This window comes from Anabrus simplex, chromosome 3 (assembly GCF_040414725.1).
Source record: "Anabrus simplex isolate iqAnaSimp1 chromosome 3, ASM4041472v1, whole genome shotgun sequence".
NCBI classification, from domain to species: Eukaryota; Metazoa; Arthropoda; class Insecta; order Orthoptera; family Tettigoniidae; genus Anabrus; species Anabrus simplex.
Genome location: NC_090267.1, coordinates 186,048,694 through 186,063,376, shown reverse-complemented (window position 1 = coordinate 186,063,376; position 14,683 = coordinate 186,048,694). Strand labels below are relative to the sequence as shown.

General features: G+C 37.6%; 1 protein-coding gene across 3 annotated transcripts in view; it reads left to right on the top strand.

Annotated features, from left to right (window-relative positions):
* The window catches only part of kuz (zinc-dependent metalloprotease kuz), a 697,031-nt gene that overhangs the window by 646,018 nt on the left and 36,330 nt on the right, over positions 1-14,683 (top strand). For all 3 annotated transcript variants that reach the window (XM_068226622.1, XM_068226623.1, XM_068226621.1), the window contains exons 10-11: positions 4,480-4,657; positions 10,039-10,272. In XM_068226622.1, coding sequence (XP_068082723.1) covers positions 4,480-4,657; positions 10,039-10,272 — 412 coding nt within the window. The remainder of the gene's footprint in view (positions 1-4,479; positions 4,658-10,038; positions 10,273-14,683) is intronic.

Here is a 14,683-nt window from a genome sequence, read left to right as displayed (position 1 = left end):
GCTAAGAAATGAAATTATGGATGCGGAAATTTTCTCCTAGAACTGGAGTGTTTATCATAGAGACAGGATAGATTTGAAAGGAAGGGGAGTATTCATTCTGGTGAAAGAAGAATTTGTAAGCTCTAAAAAAGTTAAGGATGAGAAACACGAGATCCTAGGTGTAAGTCATCTCTGCTGATAACAGATAACTTGCGGTTTTTGGGGTGTACGGGCCTGGAAATGGTGATGCTGATGCAGGAATTATTTCATAAGATAATCAATTATGTGGGAAATAGCAGTGAAAGGAACATAATTGCAGTGGGTGATCTAAATTGAATGACAGAAATCATGCCCAACAAATGGTAAATTAGTTAATCTGAAAGGATAACTGAAGCAGAAAGTGAAAGAACTAACTAAAGGGAAGAATATTCTAGATGTGGTGCTGATAAAAACCTGATCACAAAGCTTTTTTTGTCGTTGAAAGTAAATGTGACCGATCAAGAGAAAGTTTGTCTTCTTCTTCTTCTTCTTCTTCTTATCCCGCTTCAAGCAGGGTCGATGTTGCTGGCATGTGTTTTCCACTTTATCCTATCCCACACATCATCTTCCCCTGATTTCTTCTCCTTCAGATCTTCTCGTACATTGTCCACCTCCTTCTTGGTTTCCCCCTAATTCTAGTCCCATCCACAGTCATATCCATCAGTCTCCTCCCTACATAGTTTCCCTTCGCTTAATGCATCCATACCATAGCAGTCTTCTCTCCTGTGCTTGCCTAGATACTTTTGTCATTTTAACTGTTCCTCTGATTTTCTCATTTTTGATGCAGTCCATTCTAGTGACACCACTTGTCCATCTTAGCATCTTCATCTCTGCAACATTTAATGTATTGCACTGTGCCTTTGTTGTTGCCCAAGTCTCTGCACCATACAACATACAACAAATGGTAGATTAGTTAATCTGAAAGGATAGCTGAAGCAGAAAGTGAAAAAGAACTAACTAAAGGGAAGAATATTCTAGATGTGGTGCTGATCAAAACCAGATCACAAAGCTGTTTTTGTCATTGCTGTCTTGTAGGCTTTTCCTTTAACCCTTATGCCAAGTCTTTTGTCACACAGGATGCCAGACATTCTTTTCTAGTTCATCCCGGCAGACTGCACTCTGTGGTTAATCTCCATGTTTAGGTTGCCATCCTCAGACACAAAAGATCCTAAATACTTGAAACCATCCACTGTTTTTAAGCATGTACCATCCATCTCTAACAATTCATTTCTCTCACCTCTGAGGCAAAGGTATTCGGTTTTCTTTCTATTAATTTTTAGGCCTCTGTCTTCCAAGGATTTTCTCAAGCTTTCCAGCCCCTCTTCCAATTCTATCCTACTGGTGCTATACAAAACAATATCATCAGCAAACATTATGCACAATGGTGCTTTAGTTGGTACACCATCAGATAAGACATCCATAACAAGGTTGAATATGTATGGACTCAGTGAGGACCCCTGATGCAACCCAATTTGAACTGGTATCCATCCAGTCAACCCTACACTGCTTCTTACTCTCGTTCTAGCTCCCTCGTACATATCCTGGATAATTCTCACAAACTTTTCTGGTACTATCCTGGTTCTCAAACACCTCCAGACTTCCTGGGGCTCTATCATAGGCTTTCTCTGAGTGTATAAAGACCATGTGTAACCTTTTTATTTTTCTCCCTGTGCCTCTCTGTGGTTAGTTGGAGCACAAACATTGCATCAGTGGTACTTCCCCCAGGCATGAAACCAAACTGTTCATCCCCAATTGCTGTTTCTTCTCAAAGCTTTTACTCAACAATCTTCTCCCAGATTTTCATCGTATGGGACATTAGTTTTTATTCCCCTACAGTTGGAACAGTCCTGGAAATCTCCCTTCTCTTTGTAAATAGGCACTATTGTTGTCTGCTTCCCCTCCAAAGGCATTTTCTCTTCCTCATAAATCTACTGCATTAGATCCCAGATCATATCCATTCGTGTCTCTCCAAGGCACTTCCAGACTTCAACTGGAATTTTGTCAGGACCTGTTGCTTTTCCATTTTTCATTTTCCAAAGAGCAACCATCACTACTTCTCTAGTAATTTCAGTTGTTAAACCCTGATTGGGGACACCATCTTCAAAAACCAGTCTTCCATTTTCCTCATTAAGCAGGTGGTTGAAATACTCTTCCCATCTTTTTTTGATCTGGTTGTCATCTTCAACTCCTCCTCGATTCTTCATCTGCTTGATATGTGTGAAATCTTTCGATGCCTTGTCCCTTGCCTTAATGTATCGTTATACCTGTTACCACACTTACGTCAACCTTCGCTATCCTGAAAATCTTTACTCCTTTGGTAGTTTCCAGCTCCTCGTAGACATCATCCCATGCAGTTAACCTTGCCTTTCCTACAGTTCGTTTAGTGACTTTATTTAGCTGTCTGTAAGGTTCTCTGTCGTCATCAGACCCAGATCGATCCCAGCTCTTCTTGGCAAGCCTTTTGGCCTTGATTGCTTCCTTTACTTTATTCCACCACCATGTTTCTTACAGAGAGGTAAGAGCGACTTGGTTTAAATATTCTTTTAATATCAGAGTAAAATTCAATGTGTGAAAATGCAAATTTGGTATCACCTAGTACGGTATATCTCTGAGTGGGTTTCTGCTTCAGGCTGGGCATAAACTCTCTAAACCTTGATCACCACATTACCATAAAGTTCCATTCACCATTCTCCTTCACCATGGATAACATGAAGTTCCATTTATCATTCTCTGTAACCATGGATACCATGAGCTTCCATAAGATCCACTCCAATCATCCCAGGAAGAGTCACGATAGTGACCTCAGCTGAAGATTCATTCTGCAATATCCAACAACCTACATTTTCCTTATTTGAACTATATCATCAAGCTACGATTTGCAGACACTTTGATAGGTATTAATGTAATGTTAATGTTACTTTTACTCGTCTCACTTGGATGAATCCACAAGTAAATTATTGGGTTAGAATTACCTAAAGAAATGTCACGAACGATTTACAGTGCTAATTTAATTCGTCTCACTTGGTTAAGTCCAAAAATGAATTTTACACTGTTATTTCAAGAGTTTTAACACTGTATGAATATTTTCGTGTTCACAGAAAATTTACAAGTTTGTAGAAGCTCCAACACTATCCCTGGAAATGTTCTGAACTTGACACAGTTTGGAGAAAATCACACACTCATAGAAGTTAAAATACTACCACAGAATTGTTCAAACACTTTACGAGTGTCCATAGACTCTGAAGTTTGGAATTGATTCAAAGTTCATTTGCCAATCGTTTTGTTACTCACTAAGTCGTCTGGCTAACAGCTCTTCTTAAGTAGTCCCCATCTCAGCAGCTCAGATGAAAGGTGGATGTTAAACGTGCTTTGCTAGCTCTTGACTTTTCCTTGCATTGCAGAGCTGTGAATAATGTATGCAGCCATGTGTTTGGTATTACATCAGTTGTTGTGTTCAATCCATTACAGTATAAGCTATAAGAAGCTTATAATTGGATTGCTATACAGTTAGTTGGTTGTCTGTTGTATTAATACACTTGCTTTAATGCAGATTTTGCTCCATTACATCATTTTCATAATACAGTATAATTAAAACAAGAGTTGACATTTGGTGACATGGAGGCTTATGTAAGCCAGAAGCAGTGTTACATCAGCTTCACCACATTGGAGCTTACTTGACTATTACACTGTGAATTGATGAAAATGCTGTGTGTTTGAAGTTAATTATAATTAATGTATCAGTATTATGGGTACAATATATAGAAGACAAGTAAGACAAATATAGGAGGAAAGGAATCCAGTGGGTTGAATATACTAGGAGACACATTAAGAGGTGGACACTGTTCTTTTTAAAGTTGTAATTGAGAGAAAAAGGAAACTACCTGTCTTATCTTTCTTATAACTTACAAATCATATGTGTGGAGGTATTCTTGGGACCAGTTTTAGCATATATTTTTCATAAATTTTTTTTTGGCTATATAATGTGTCATGCAAAGAGAACCATACCAAAAGTCCAAATACATGTTTCTGTTCTTTTTCTGAATAAATTAAATGAAACGCTTCCGGGAGTAGTTAAAAAAAAGTCAAAGTTCTAGCTTCCCCCCAAAAGTATTTTGAATTAATATTAAATTTTAAAATCTGAGCACACGAAAACACTTTTGCACATTCTTGATGTAGTTCAAGGATCGAACTAACAAATAGAACTGCAGTCTAAAAGTTGATAATTTTGATTTTTTTCTCAGTCTTGTAAAATCATGTCCTGCCTTTACTTAATAAAGCAGACCAGTGTGGTGTAGAGATATTTGAAGCTTAAAATATATGAAACCTTACAAATGAAGAGAGTTGGAGAATACCTGCTTGCTTACTTAGTTGGAAGTGATAACTGTGTTAAGAAATTTTCTCATTTTCATTTTCTAGTTACCTTCATTTGCTATTACACTAAATTTTTTATTTTTATTTCAGTCCAAGTGAAGGACCATGCTGTTCTAGTGAAAGTTGTAGTTTTATACCAGAAAGTCTTGGAGTTGTGTGCAAGGTGGAATCGGACTGTAGTTGGAAGTCCAAATGTAATGGAAGCTCAGCAGCATGTCCTGCACCAAGACCAAAGGAAAACAAAACTCGGTGCAATAACGGAACACAAGTAAGTGCTTACAAAGAGAGATGATGTGAGATGTAGAGCAGACAATGGTATGAAGGTAAACAGGGTGAAAAGTCAGGTTGTAAGTTTCACCTTATGGAGATCACTGTAAGCACCTAGCTGTTAATATAAGGAATGATTTTCATTGGGGTAATCATATTAATGAGGTTGTGAAGAAAGGCTACATATCTCTTTGCATCGTTGTGAGGCTATTTAGGGGTTGTAGTAATGATGTAAAGGAGAGGGTCTATGTCTCTGGTATGACCCTAATTAGAGTTTGCTTCCAGTGCATGGGACCCACACCAGGACTATTTGATATGAGAACTCAATAATTGTTCCCAATGATTTCCAACAGAAGAGTAGCGTTATGAAAATGTTGCAAAATTTGGGCTGGGAAGACATGGGAGTAATGAGGCAAAATATTAGAATAAGTGTATTTTCTGAGCTCTCAGTGGAGAGATGGTGTAGAATGAATAAGCTCGGGTTGAGCTTTTAAAAGTGGGAAAGATCATAATATGAAGATGAAGTTGGAATTCAAAAGAGCAAATTGGGGTACATATTCATTTATGGGATGAAGAGGAGGGAATCAGAATACTTTATCAAGGGAAGTTCCAAGTTCTTTGAAAACAGTGAAGAAAAGGCTAAGTAAACAATTGATGGGGAATCTGCCACCTGGGCGACAACAGCCTGAAATGCAGATCATTGATTGATTGATTGATTGATTGATTCTTGAAACGACTGTGAGAATGTGTTACATTATGTCGTCTTCCCTCATTGTATTAAATATATGCAGCAACTATTTACTCTTTCAACAGTATGATAGTGTCTGTAGTGTATCTTTTTCAAAACCTAGGAATATAATTGGCAACACTTTCAAGAAAGCTAAAATTTTAAGATATTGCATGTACGGAATAGTAGCATTCATATTTTTAGTAGGCTATGCTGTTGTATTCAACATTGTTAAAATCTGTTTTGAAGTTTATTTTCTCTAGGGTATTAAGAAATCAGTGACCTGGAATTTGCCTTCTGACTTAAACTCAGTGGGGGGGGGGGGGGAAGTAAAATGAACATGCATTGGAATGCTAGCTATTTGACCTAATGCTCCATCCTGAATTGACTTTTGTATTAGTTCGCACTACAAATATGACCTATATAGCTAGCATTTTTCAAAGAAATAACATTGTTTTTAATTCCCCATTCCAATGCATGTTCATTTTACTTCCCCCCCTGTGTTTAAGACTGGAGGCAAATTTCAGAACAAAGACAGGCTATGTAATCAAATGGAAAACAGAAAAAATAGAGGCAAAATGAGCCGTGCTGTGGCAAGAACACTATAAACATATGATAGAGTTGGATGTCACGGAAAGTAGATAAATATAAATGTCAAGATTTAATCACAATGAGAAAAGTTTTAAAATGTTTCTCTGTACTCTTAGGTAAATTATCCTAATCTACTGCAGTAAGTAATAAACCTATACAACTTCATTAAGGATGATGATTGTTGTTGTAAGAGTAAAATCAGTGTTGTTGTTGATGATGGTGATGATCAGGTGCCATCAAATCGACATTGACTCTTGGTGACTGCATGGATGGACTTCCTCCAGATATTTTGGTCTTCAGTCATATTCTTCAGATCCTTCAGTGACCTGTTCATGTTGGATTTGATGGATTGTATCCATCTCAATGCTGGCCGTCCTCGTCTCCGAGACCTCTCCTCCTTCCCAAGCACAAAAGTCTTTTCCAATGAATCGGAGCGTGTCATAATGTGTCTAAAATACAACAGCTGTAGTAATCTTGTAATGAATGCCTCAAGAGACAGATGTGGTTTGATCTTTTGAATGACCATGCATTCGTCTTCTTGGCTGTCCAAGGGAGACACAATATCCAGCTTTGACAATCATATGTAGCTATGGGAAAGGCAAATGCCTTAACCATTCTGACTTTAGTATGCAAAGATACATTTGAACACTTCAAGATCTTATCCAGGCCTTTGAAAGCTGCTACATCTGGACACATCAAGATCTTATCCAGCTACTTCTACTGATGGTTGATCCCAACTAACAGAAACTATTAACCTGTGTGATTACTTCATTATTTATCATAATGTTTGATGGTAAACCTGTTGTCATGATATTCAGGTACAGGCCCATGTTCTCACCCTGTTCTCTAACTTTTATTATGATATCCTTGAGCTCTTCCATACTTTCAGCAACCAAGGTAGTGTCATCTGCATACCTCAAGGTTTTTATATTCGGTCCACCCATCTTAAAACCATGAGGTGACTCATCCAATCCAGATTTCCTCACGATGTACTCAGTGTACAAATTGAACAAGCAAGGCGAAAATATACAGCCTTATCTTGTGCCTTTGCTAATGGGGAGCCATTCAGTTTCACCATGCTCAATTGTAATGCTGACTTCTTGTCCCAAGTAGAGGTTATGCATCAGGACAATTAGATGTTCATCTGAGTAAATTCCACATCTTCTCACTTCTCACGACTTACACTATCAGAGGCCTTCCTGTAATTTGTAAATCATATGCACAGACCCTTCTGGTATTAATTTACTATTTCCATTATCTAACAAAAGTCACTAATGATATCCTTGATTCCTCTATCTCTTTTAATACCGGCTTGAGCAGCGGACATTTCACACTCCATGTATGGTTCTAATCTTCGTTGTATGATTTTCAGCATCATCTTTCTGGCATGTAGTATCAAAGCTATTGTGCAATAGTTGGAGCAGTTCAACAGATCTCTTTTTTTTTTTTTTTTTTGGTATGGGAATGAAAATGGATCGTTTACAATCTTCGGGGCAAATTCAGGTTTTCCAAATCTGTTTGACATATTACATTTAAAAGTGATGTTTCTTCTGTTGCTTGCTGTATTTCAGGTATAATTCCACCTTTTCCTGAGGCTTTTTTGTAGGCTGATTACTTTTAGAGCTATTCTGACTTCTTCTAATGCTAGAGGTTTCAGATCAAATTTAGTCTAACTAATGAGTTGGTCAGTTTTCTCTGTTTATTATACAAATCATCAGTATACTCTTTTCATCTCTGTGTGATTCCTTCTCCATCACTAATCTTTTTCCGTTAGCATCCTTGACCATTCCAATTCTTGGTTGAAACTTTTTTCTTAAGGTGGATAAAATAATATGTTGCGAAAACCTTTCACATGTTGCCTTTTTTGTTTTCCTCTTCCAAGTCAGTACAAATGTTATTATAGTACTGCTGCTTATCTTTGCAAACATTTCTCTGGAAATCTGTATTCAGCAGACTCAAGAGTTCCCCAACCGTCAGTATTTTGGCTTCCTTCCTTCCTTCCTTCCTTCCTTCCTTCCTTTTCTTCACTATTTTTATAGCTTTTTTTTACCATCCAATGTAATATTTCCTTTATCTCAGCCCTCAGCAAGTTTTTGTTACATTCATCCTTAACAACATCTTTAACTTCACACCAAAGTTTCTCTGGATCCCGATCAAGGAGATTTAGATTTCAAAACAATTCTTAATAGAGGTTATGGATATAGATTCCCTATATATTATATATGTATATATGCCCATTATATTGGTATTCTTAATAATGTTTTAAATAGTGTGGGAATGTTTTCAAAGTTGTATCTCAGGTGTTGGATTTCCTTAATAGTCCTTGTAAGTTTGACTTGTTTTTTTATACATCAGCAATTCATGATCTAATCCACAGTCTGCACCTGACCAAGTTTTTGTTGCCACCTTCTAGACCCAATTACGTAATTAATCTGCATCCTATATTTCCCATCAGGTGATGTTGAGGTGTACAGACGACGATTTGGTTGCTTGAAACGTGTTTGCAATGAAAAGGTTATTAGATTCACAGAAACTAATAAGCCACTCTCCAGCTTTGTTTTGATCACTTAAGCCATAGAGACTTTGGCATTCCAATCTCCAGTCAGAAATAACACATCTTGCCTGCACGTCTTATCCACAGCTGCTTGCACTTGATCATAAAATACATCATCATCATCTTCAGCTCAGTTTTTTGGGGCATATACCAGTATTATGGTCATATTGAGAGGTTGCCCTTGGAAACTTAATGGGTATCACTCGATCACTTATGACATCATAACCCAAAACATTTTTAACAGTTTGCTGGTTGATTACGAAAGCAACACCTTGCTCTTTCTGTTCCTCATGTCCTGAATAACCGAATATATTATGTGTTCTCCTGATTTGAAATGACAAATTCTAGTATATCGTAGTTTGGTAATTCTTAAGATATCAATATTCAGGCAAGTAGTCTCAGTTTTCATGATTTCTAATTTACCTTCGTACATACTCCGCACAATCTATGTGCCCACAATTAATCGATCTTTACAACTTCAGTTTCTCTTTCCCTGAATGGCAACATCAGCAGCATTTGCTACGTCATTAGCATCACGAATACTCTGAAGAATCCGAGGCTCTTCCTCGGTAGCATATTGAGTTCCTTCCAACCTGAGGGTCACATATTCCTGCACTATATCATCATAACTCACATCAGTCTTATTCCATGCAGTTTTCTTTGTAATACTGTAATCTATGAAAGTGGTTTACCATTGCTTTCTCTCGTATGCAGTGGGGTCTTTGCCTTTTTCATATAAATGGTCATCCGTTGCAGATATTTTCCTAACTGCTGCTGCCCAGCCACACCTAATCTGGGGTACAGACGCTGGAATTTGGGGACATTTCCTCCACTTAGGGGACCATCACTCCATGTAGAGGGACTCGACAACCCAAAGCCGTTGGTCCCATTAGGGAGCAGAGTTATTTACTGGCACTCAACACTCAGCATTGAGTTTGCTGGCTGTACGGTCTACTCCAGTACTGTAGCAGCGATGCCTGGCCACAGTTTAGCAAACAGGGTTACAATATCTTAAATAGAATGTTTAAAGGTACTCCTTGATTGTTGTCTTCTGTTTTTGGAAAAGGAAAACTTGAGTGATACATTTATTTTTAATAATAATAATAATGCTACTTGTTTTACGTCCCACTAACTACTTTTTATGGTTTTCGGAGACACTGAGATGCCGGAATTTTGTCCTGCAGGAGTTCTTTTACGTGCCAGTAAAGCTACAGACATGAGGCTGACATATTTGAGCACCTTCAAATATCACCGGACTAAGCCAGGATCGAACCTGCCAAGTTGGGGTCAGAAGGCCAGCGCCTCAACCGTCTGAGCCACTCAGCCCGGCACATTTATTTTTGTGGATATTATACTTTATGTGCAGTATTCCTTGTTGGGTTTAGTTTGATTCTTCACAATCATTTGATGAAAAAATTTATTTTAAACCTTGTATTTAATATATTAGCCCTGTTCATATAGTTATGGTTTATTAGTTATGACCTTCATGATTTTTTATTTCTTGTTTCAGCTGTGCATTGATGGTGATTGTACAGGTTCTATCTGCTTGGAATGGAACATGACAGAATGTTTCCTAACTAGTCATCTTATTCCTAACATTGACAAACGTAGGTTGTGTGAACTAGCCTGTCAGAATGGTACCGATCCAAATACATGTCGAAGTACAAGTGAATTTGCTTGGCGAGTGGGGCTTCCAGAAGGAGGCATCAGTTTGCGTCCAGGATCACCTTGTGATAATTTTCAGGTATACTCTTCTTTGCTTCTTTTCACTATGATATAGACTGGTAGATTTTGCTGAAGTCAACACATAATATGTTTATGCTTGCCAGAATATTTGCATAAGTGAACATGGAGTGCATTTGTACATACCAAACACTGTACATGGCAACACTGACCACTTGGTACATATACATAACGGAATCACCATTAATTGCTTATATACATGTTGTTCTAATGTAGCCTGTTATGATCTATTAGTTCAACCCTCCCTTGCAGTCGAATAAACATTTCCTGTTCCTGTTAGCTTCCATATAGTCCACATTTACCCATTAGCTTCTCATCCTCCACTTCTTCTACATTTCCAATCCTTGCATTGGAATTGCTCATTAACGCTATACAATATTTACTGTTGAGACATTTTAATTAGGAGAGTTACGGGTAGATTGAATGAAAGGAGAAGGCTTGGCTAACTGTAAAACCGAGAAAGCAGTAAATGATACTGGAATTAATGGAACGGATACTTCTAACACGCATGCAATACTAGTTCACTAGTTTTAAGATGAATGCTATTAAACAGTACCATATGCTAAGATATGAAACCTCTCGAGTTTTTACATTCTTGCCAAATTTGATTTCACATGTATTTGTATCTTGGATTAAATTCCTTGCTATTTTAATGACAGGGATCGACTAGAAAGATAGGCATCTGATACTAAATTTGTACAAATTGGAATCCACTGAAATAGAGGTCAGTAGTACCAAGAAAATCAGATGGTGATTGAGACAAGGACGTACTCTTGTCACCCTATTTATGCAACATCTTCATAGAAGAAGCTATTGCAATTCTGAACGATAACACACAAGGAATAAAAGAGAAAAGAAAACAGATACACTGCATTAGATTTGCAGATTACATCACCATTATTGCAGATTCAAAGAAAGACATGGATGAGATGCTGAGGTTATTGAAGGAGGCTCTGGAAAAATGAAAACTTAAGATCAATACAAACAAATCTAAGGCCATGGTGGTAAGCAAAAATAAACCAAAGAACAGCTTCCGAAGAATAGGAAGTGCACAACTGGATGAAGTGAACAAATTCTGCTACCTTGGAAGCATTATTACCAGTAATAATATATTCGTGAAGGAGTTCAAAAGAATAGTGCTGGCAAGAAAAGTACTCTCGTCCAAAAAGTCCCTACTAACAAGCAAAACTCTCAGGCCCAATTGCATAAAGACGTCTAACCGGAGATCAGTTTAGAACTTAGTTCTGTAAATAAACTGAGATTAAGACTTCGTCGCGTTGTACAAAACTGAACTTGGTTTACACATGTGTAGTTGAAATGTAATTGGAGTTCAGAAAAGTGGACGTTGCAACACCGCAAAACAAATGAAATTGCAAAAGACAATTCTTATGATTGGTCCATATTGAAGCTGACTATAAGCAATTCGTCACAAAAATCACATGTCCCTGAGAAGTGTATATAGTATTATGTAGATTTCACCCATGTAGCACGTGGCTTGTATTGAATAGGTGGTGATAATAGAATAAATTATTTTTGTAATATTTTGCTTGTATTTAAACAAATGAAATATGAAATAGTTTTGCCTGTTGGATAATACTTAAATGGTGGGATTGACCTGGTTTTGACTGTCAACAAATGAAATACAAAATTGCTTTGCCCCTTGGAAAATACAGGTTGAATTGAGCACGCCTTGCTGTCGACAAATGAACATCGTTTGCAGCCTGTACTGGAATTTCTTCATATGCTTTTCTTGCAGCGAACACAGGCGAAGGATAAACGGATATCCGACTTCCCTCAGTCAACCCTTGTTTTTTTCTGATCTCCATGGTATTAGGTTTGCGAAGCCTTCATGGCCATTCTTTCTTATATTCATTTTCTGAAGAATCGATTATCGTAATGTTAAGAAGGGGTAATTGCCCAGTTGCACCTGGCTCTTTTTGTCTTGTGTGGTTTGATATCATGTCAGGATAAAAATGTTATCACATAGAGCCCGTCACATGTCCGTTTTTCCTTTGCGGTACCTGTTACCTACAACGATATTAAAGAGGTTTTAAAACATACTTTCGGTCTTGGTGCTTTTATGAACACAGCAGAGCAAATACGTAGCTGTCAGGAAGAGGAGAAGCAACTCTGCATGTCAGTGGCTAGCTCATGTTTCATACGTAGTACGAATTGAACAGGGCAGTCTCCAGCTGGCAAATGAAACAGGTTTGAATACATTACATTTTCTTGAGAAGTACTTGGATCGATTTTCGGAATAATCACAGTGCTGAACTTGTAATGTTCGTAGATTTCCATTTTAAAAACAAAGTTAATAGCATTATCTCAGAGGATATTGACGCCATTCTATTTTAAATGGTCCATATGTTATTTGAGTTGGACAACTTTGCTGAATAACTATCTATATCCCAGTAATCAGACGTCTGTAAAACATGAACGTAAGCAATTTATAGAGGTTATGTTGTAGAATCATGTTTCACTGCATTATACGAAGTGTAATATAGCTTATATATGGACAACAACTATAGCTAACAATGTGCAGTAGAAGTTTGTTATAGCGAGAATTCATAACGGCAAAAAATTACTCGCTATAGCGGATTGACGTTATATCCGATGTTTTGTAAAAGTCAGGAAAACCCCCATACACATTAAAATCAATATGAAGCGACGATCAGTTTGTTCACAACTTGCGTTTTTGCGGATAATATCCATACAATGGCTTACTTGTTTGTTATTTTTTTAAATCCGATACTACGTGAAAGTGTATGTTTAATTTCATTCTGAAAGAATATATATTACCGTATTTCTCCGAATCCAAGAAGACCCCCACTTTTTCCTTCAAAAATTTTAATCAGGCTTAATGATGATGATGATGCTTGTTGTTTAAAGGGGCCTAACATCTAAGGTCATTAGCTCAATCAGGCTTAAAAAGTGCTTTGTAAAATCATATGAATGTCTTTCTTATACAGTACGCACTTTTAGACTATTTGTAGACGCCAACCATTGGCTTTAGTTAAGTCGTATTTTTTAATTATTATTTTTCTTTCTTTGTGGCTGTACAATTATGCTTTATTTCAGCGGGTTTAATAACCATTAACATAAAATTTGATCATAATATCGAAGAGAACTCAATGAAAATTTGCCGGTAATACATGTTCCATGTGTCTCTACAATACGACGATCCATCAGGAAAATATTCTTGCCTACTATAAAACTGTTACTTTCACTCAGCTTCAGATATAACTGGCTGCTGCTACACGCATGTCTTGCTTGCCGGATTCGGCCAACTTCAGCGGCTAGCGATGTATAGACCTAATCGCGGACTTTGGAAGTCAACGAAAGAGTTGACTGAGCCGCGGTATGGCAATTCCGCCCTCACATGTTTGTGCACGTATCTCACAATTTCAATTTCTTTAAAGCATCCTTGTTGCGGGCCACTGAATGCATTTTTTGTTCAGTACACATTTTTAAGCTATCTTTGTCTTCACTGCAACACCGAATAATGGCTTTAGTTAGGCCTATGCCGTATTTTCTGGCGGCTGCAAAATGATTGTACATTCCCAAGTGTTTAATAGCCATTAATTTAAAATTGGCATCGTAACATCGACGAGAACCCGTTGAAAATTTGCCAGCGATACCTGTTCCACATATCTTTACAATATGACGATCCATCACGAATATATTCCTGCTGTCTATAAAACTTAATTTTACTAAGCGTCAGGAACAGTAGACTGTGTTACTGAGTAGCTGTGGCCTTTCTAAGGATTCGAAGGCTCGCATGTTTCGATACCATTCTGCAGATTTGCGAAACATTTTTGTGGAGGGTAATAGAATGTCATTCTCTCTTTACTATTTCCCAAGATCCAGTGACATTACACATAGGCACTGTGACACTGGTCGTTGCGGCTAGTGATGTATGATAAAGAGGCGGTTGTTTATTGTCAGCGCATTTTGTATGTGCTCGCGCGGGGATGAAAAAAGAAACAGCGTGGTTACTGCAGTAGTTGCCAGTGGTGTTCATTACTGTCAGGCTGCGAATGCAAAACGACCTTTAATTCTTCACATGAGTTTCTGAGAAAAAAAAAAAAGAAGTCTTCTTGGATTCGGAGAAATACGGTACCAGTATCACTCCAGAGGCTTCTGTGGCAAACATTTCAGTTTTCTTTTTCAAACAGCATTACCTAACCTAACCGTATATGTATCGTTAAAACATATTTGAAAGGCATGTAGAGAAATGATAACCTCCTCGCTAAAAATTTACATGGGAATAGCCTTTCCGATTTAACTACATACATACATACATACATTATCATTATAGACTGTTATGCCTTTCAGCGTTCAGTCTGCAAGCCTCTGAGAATTTACTAAACGTCTCCACAATCCTCGATTTGCAGCTAGTGTTGTGGCCTCAT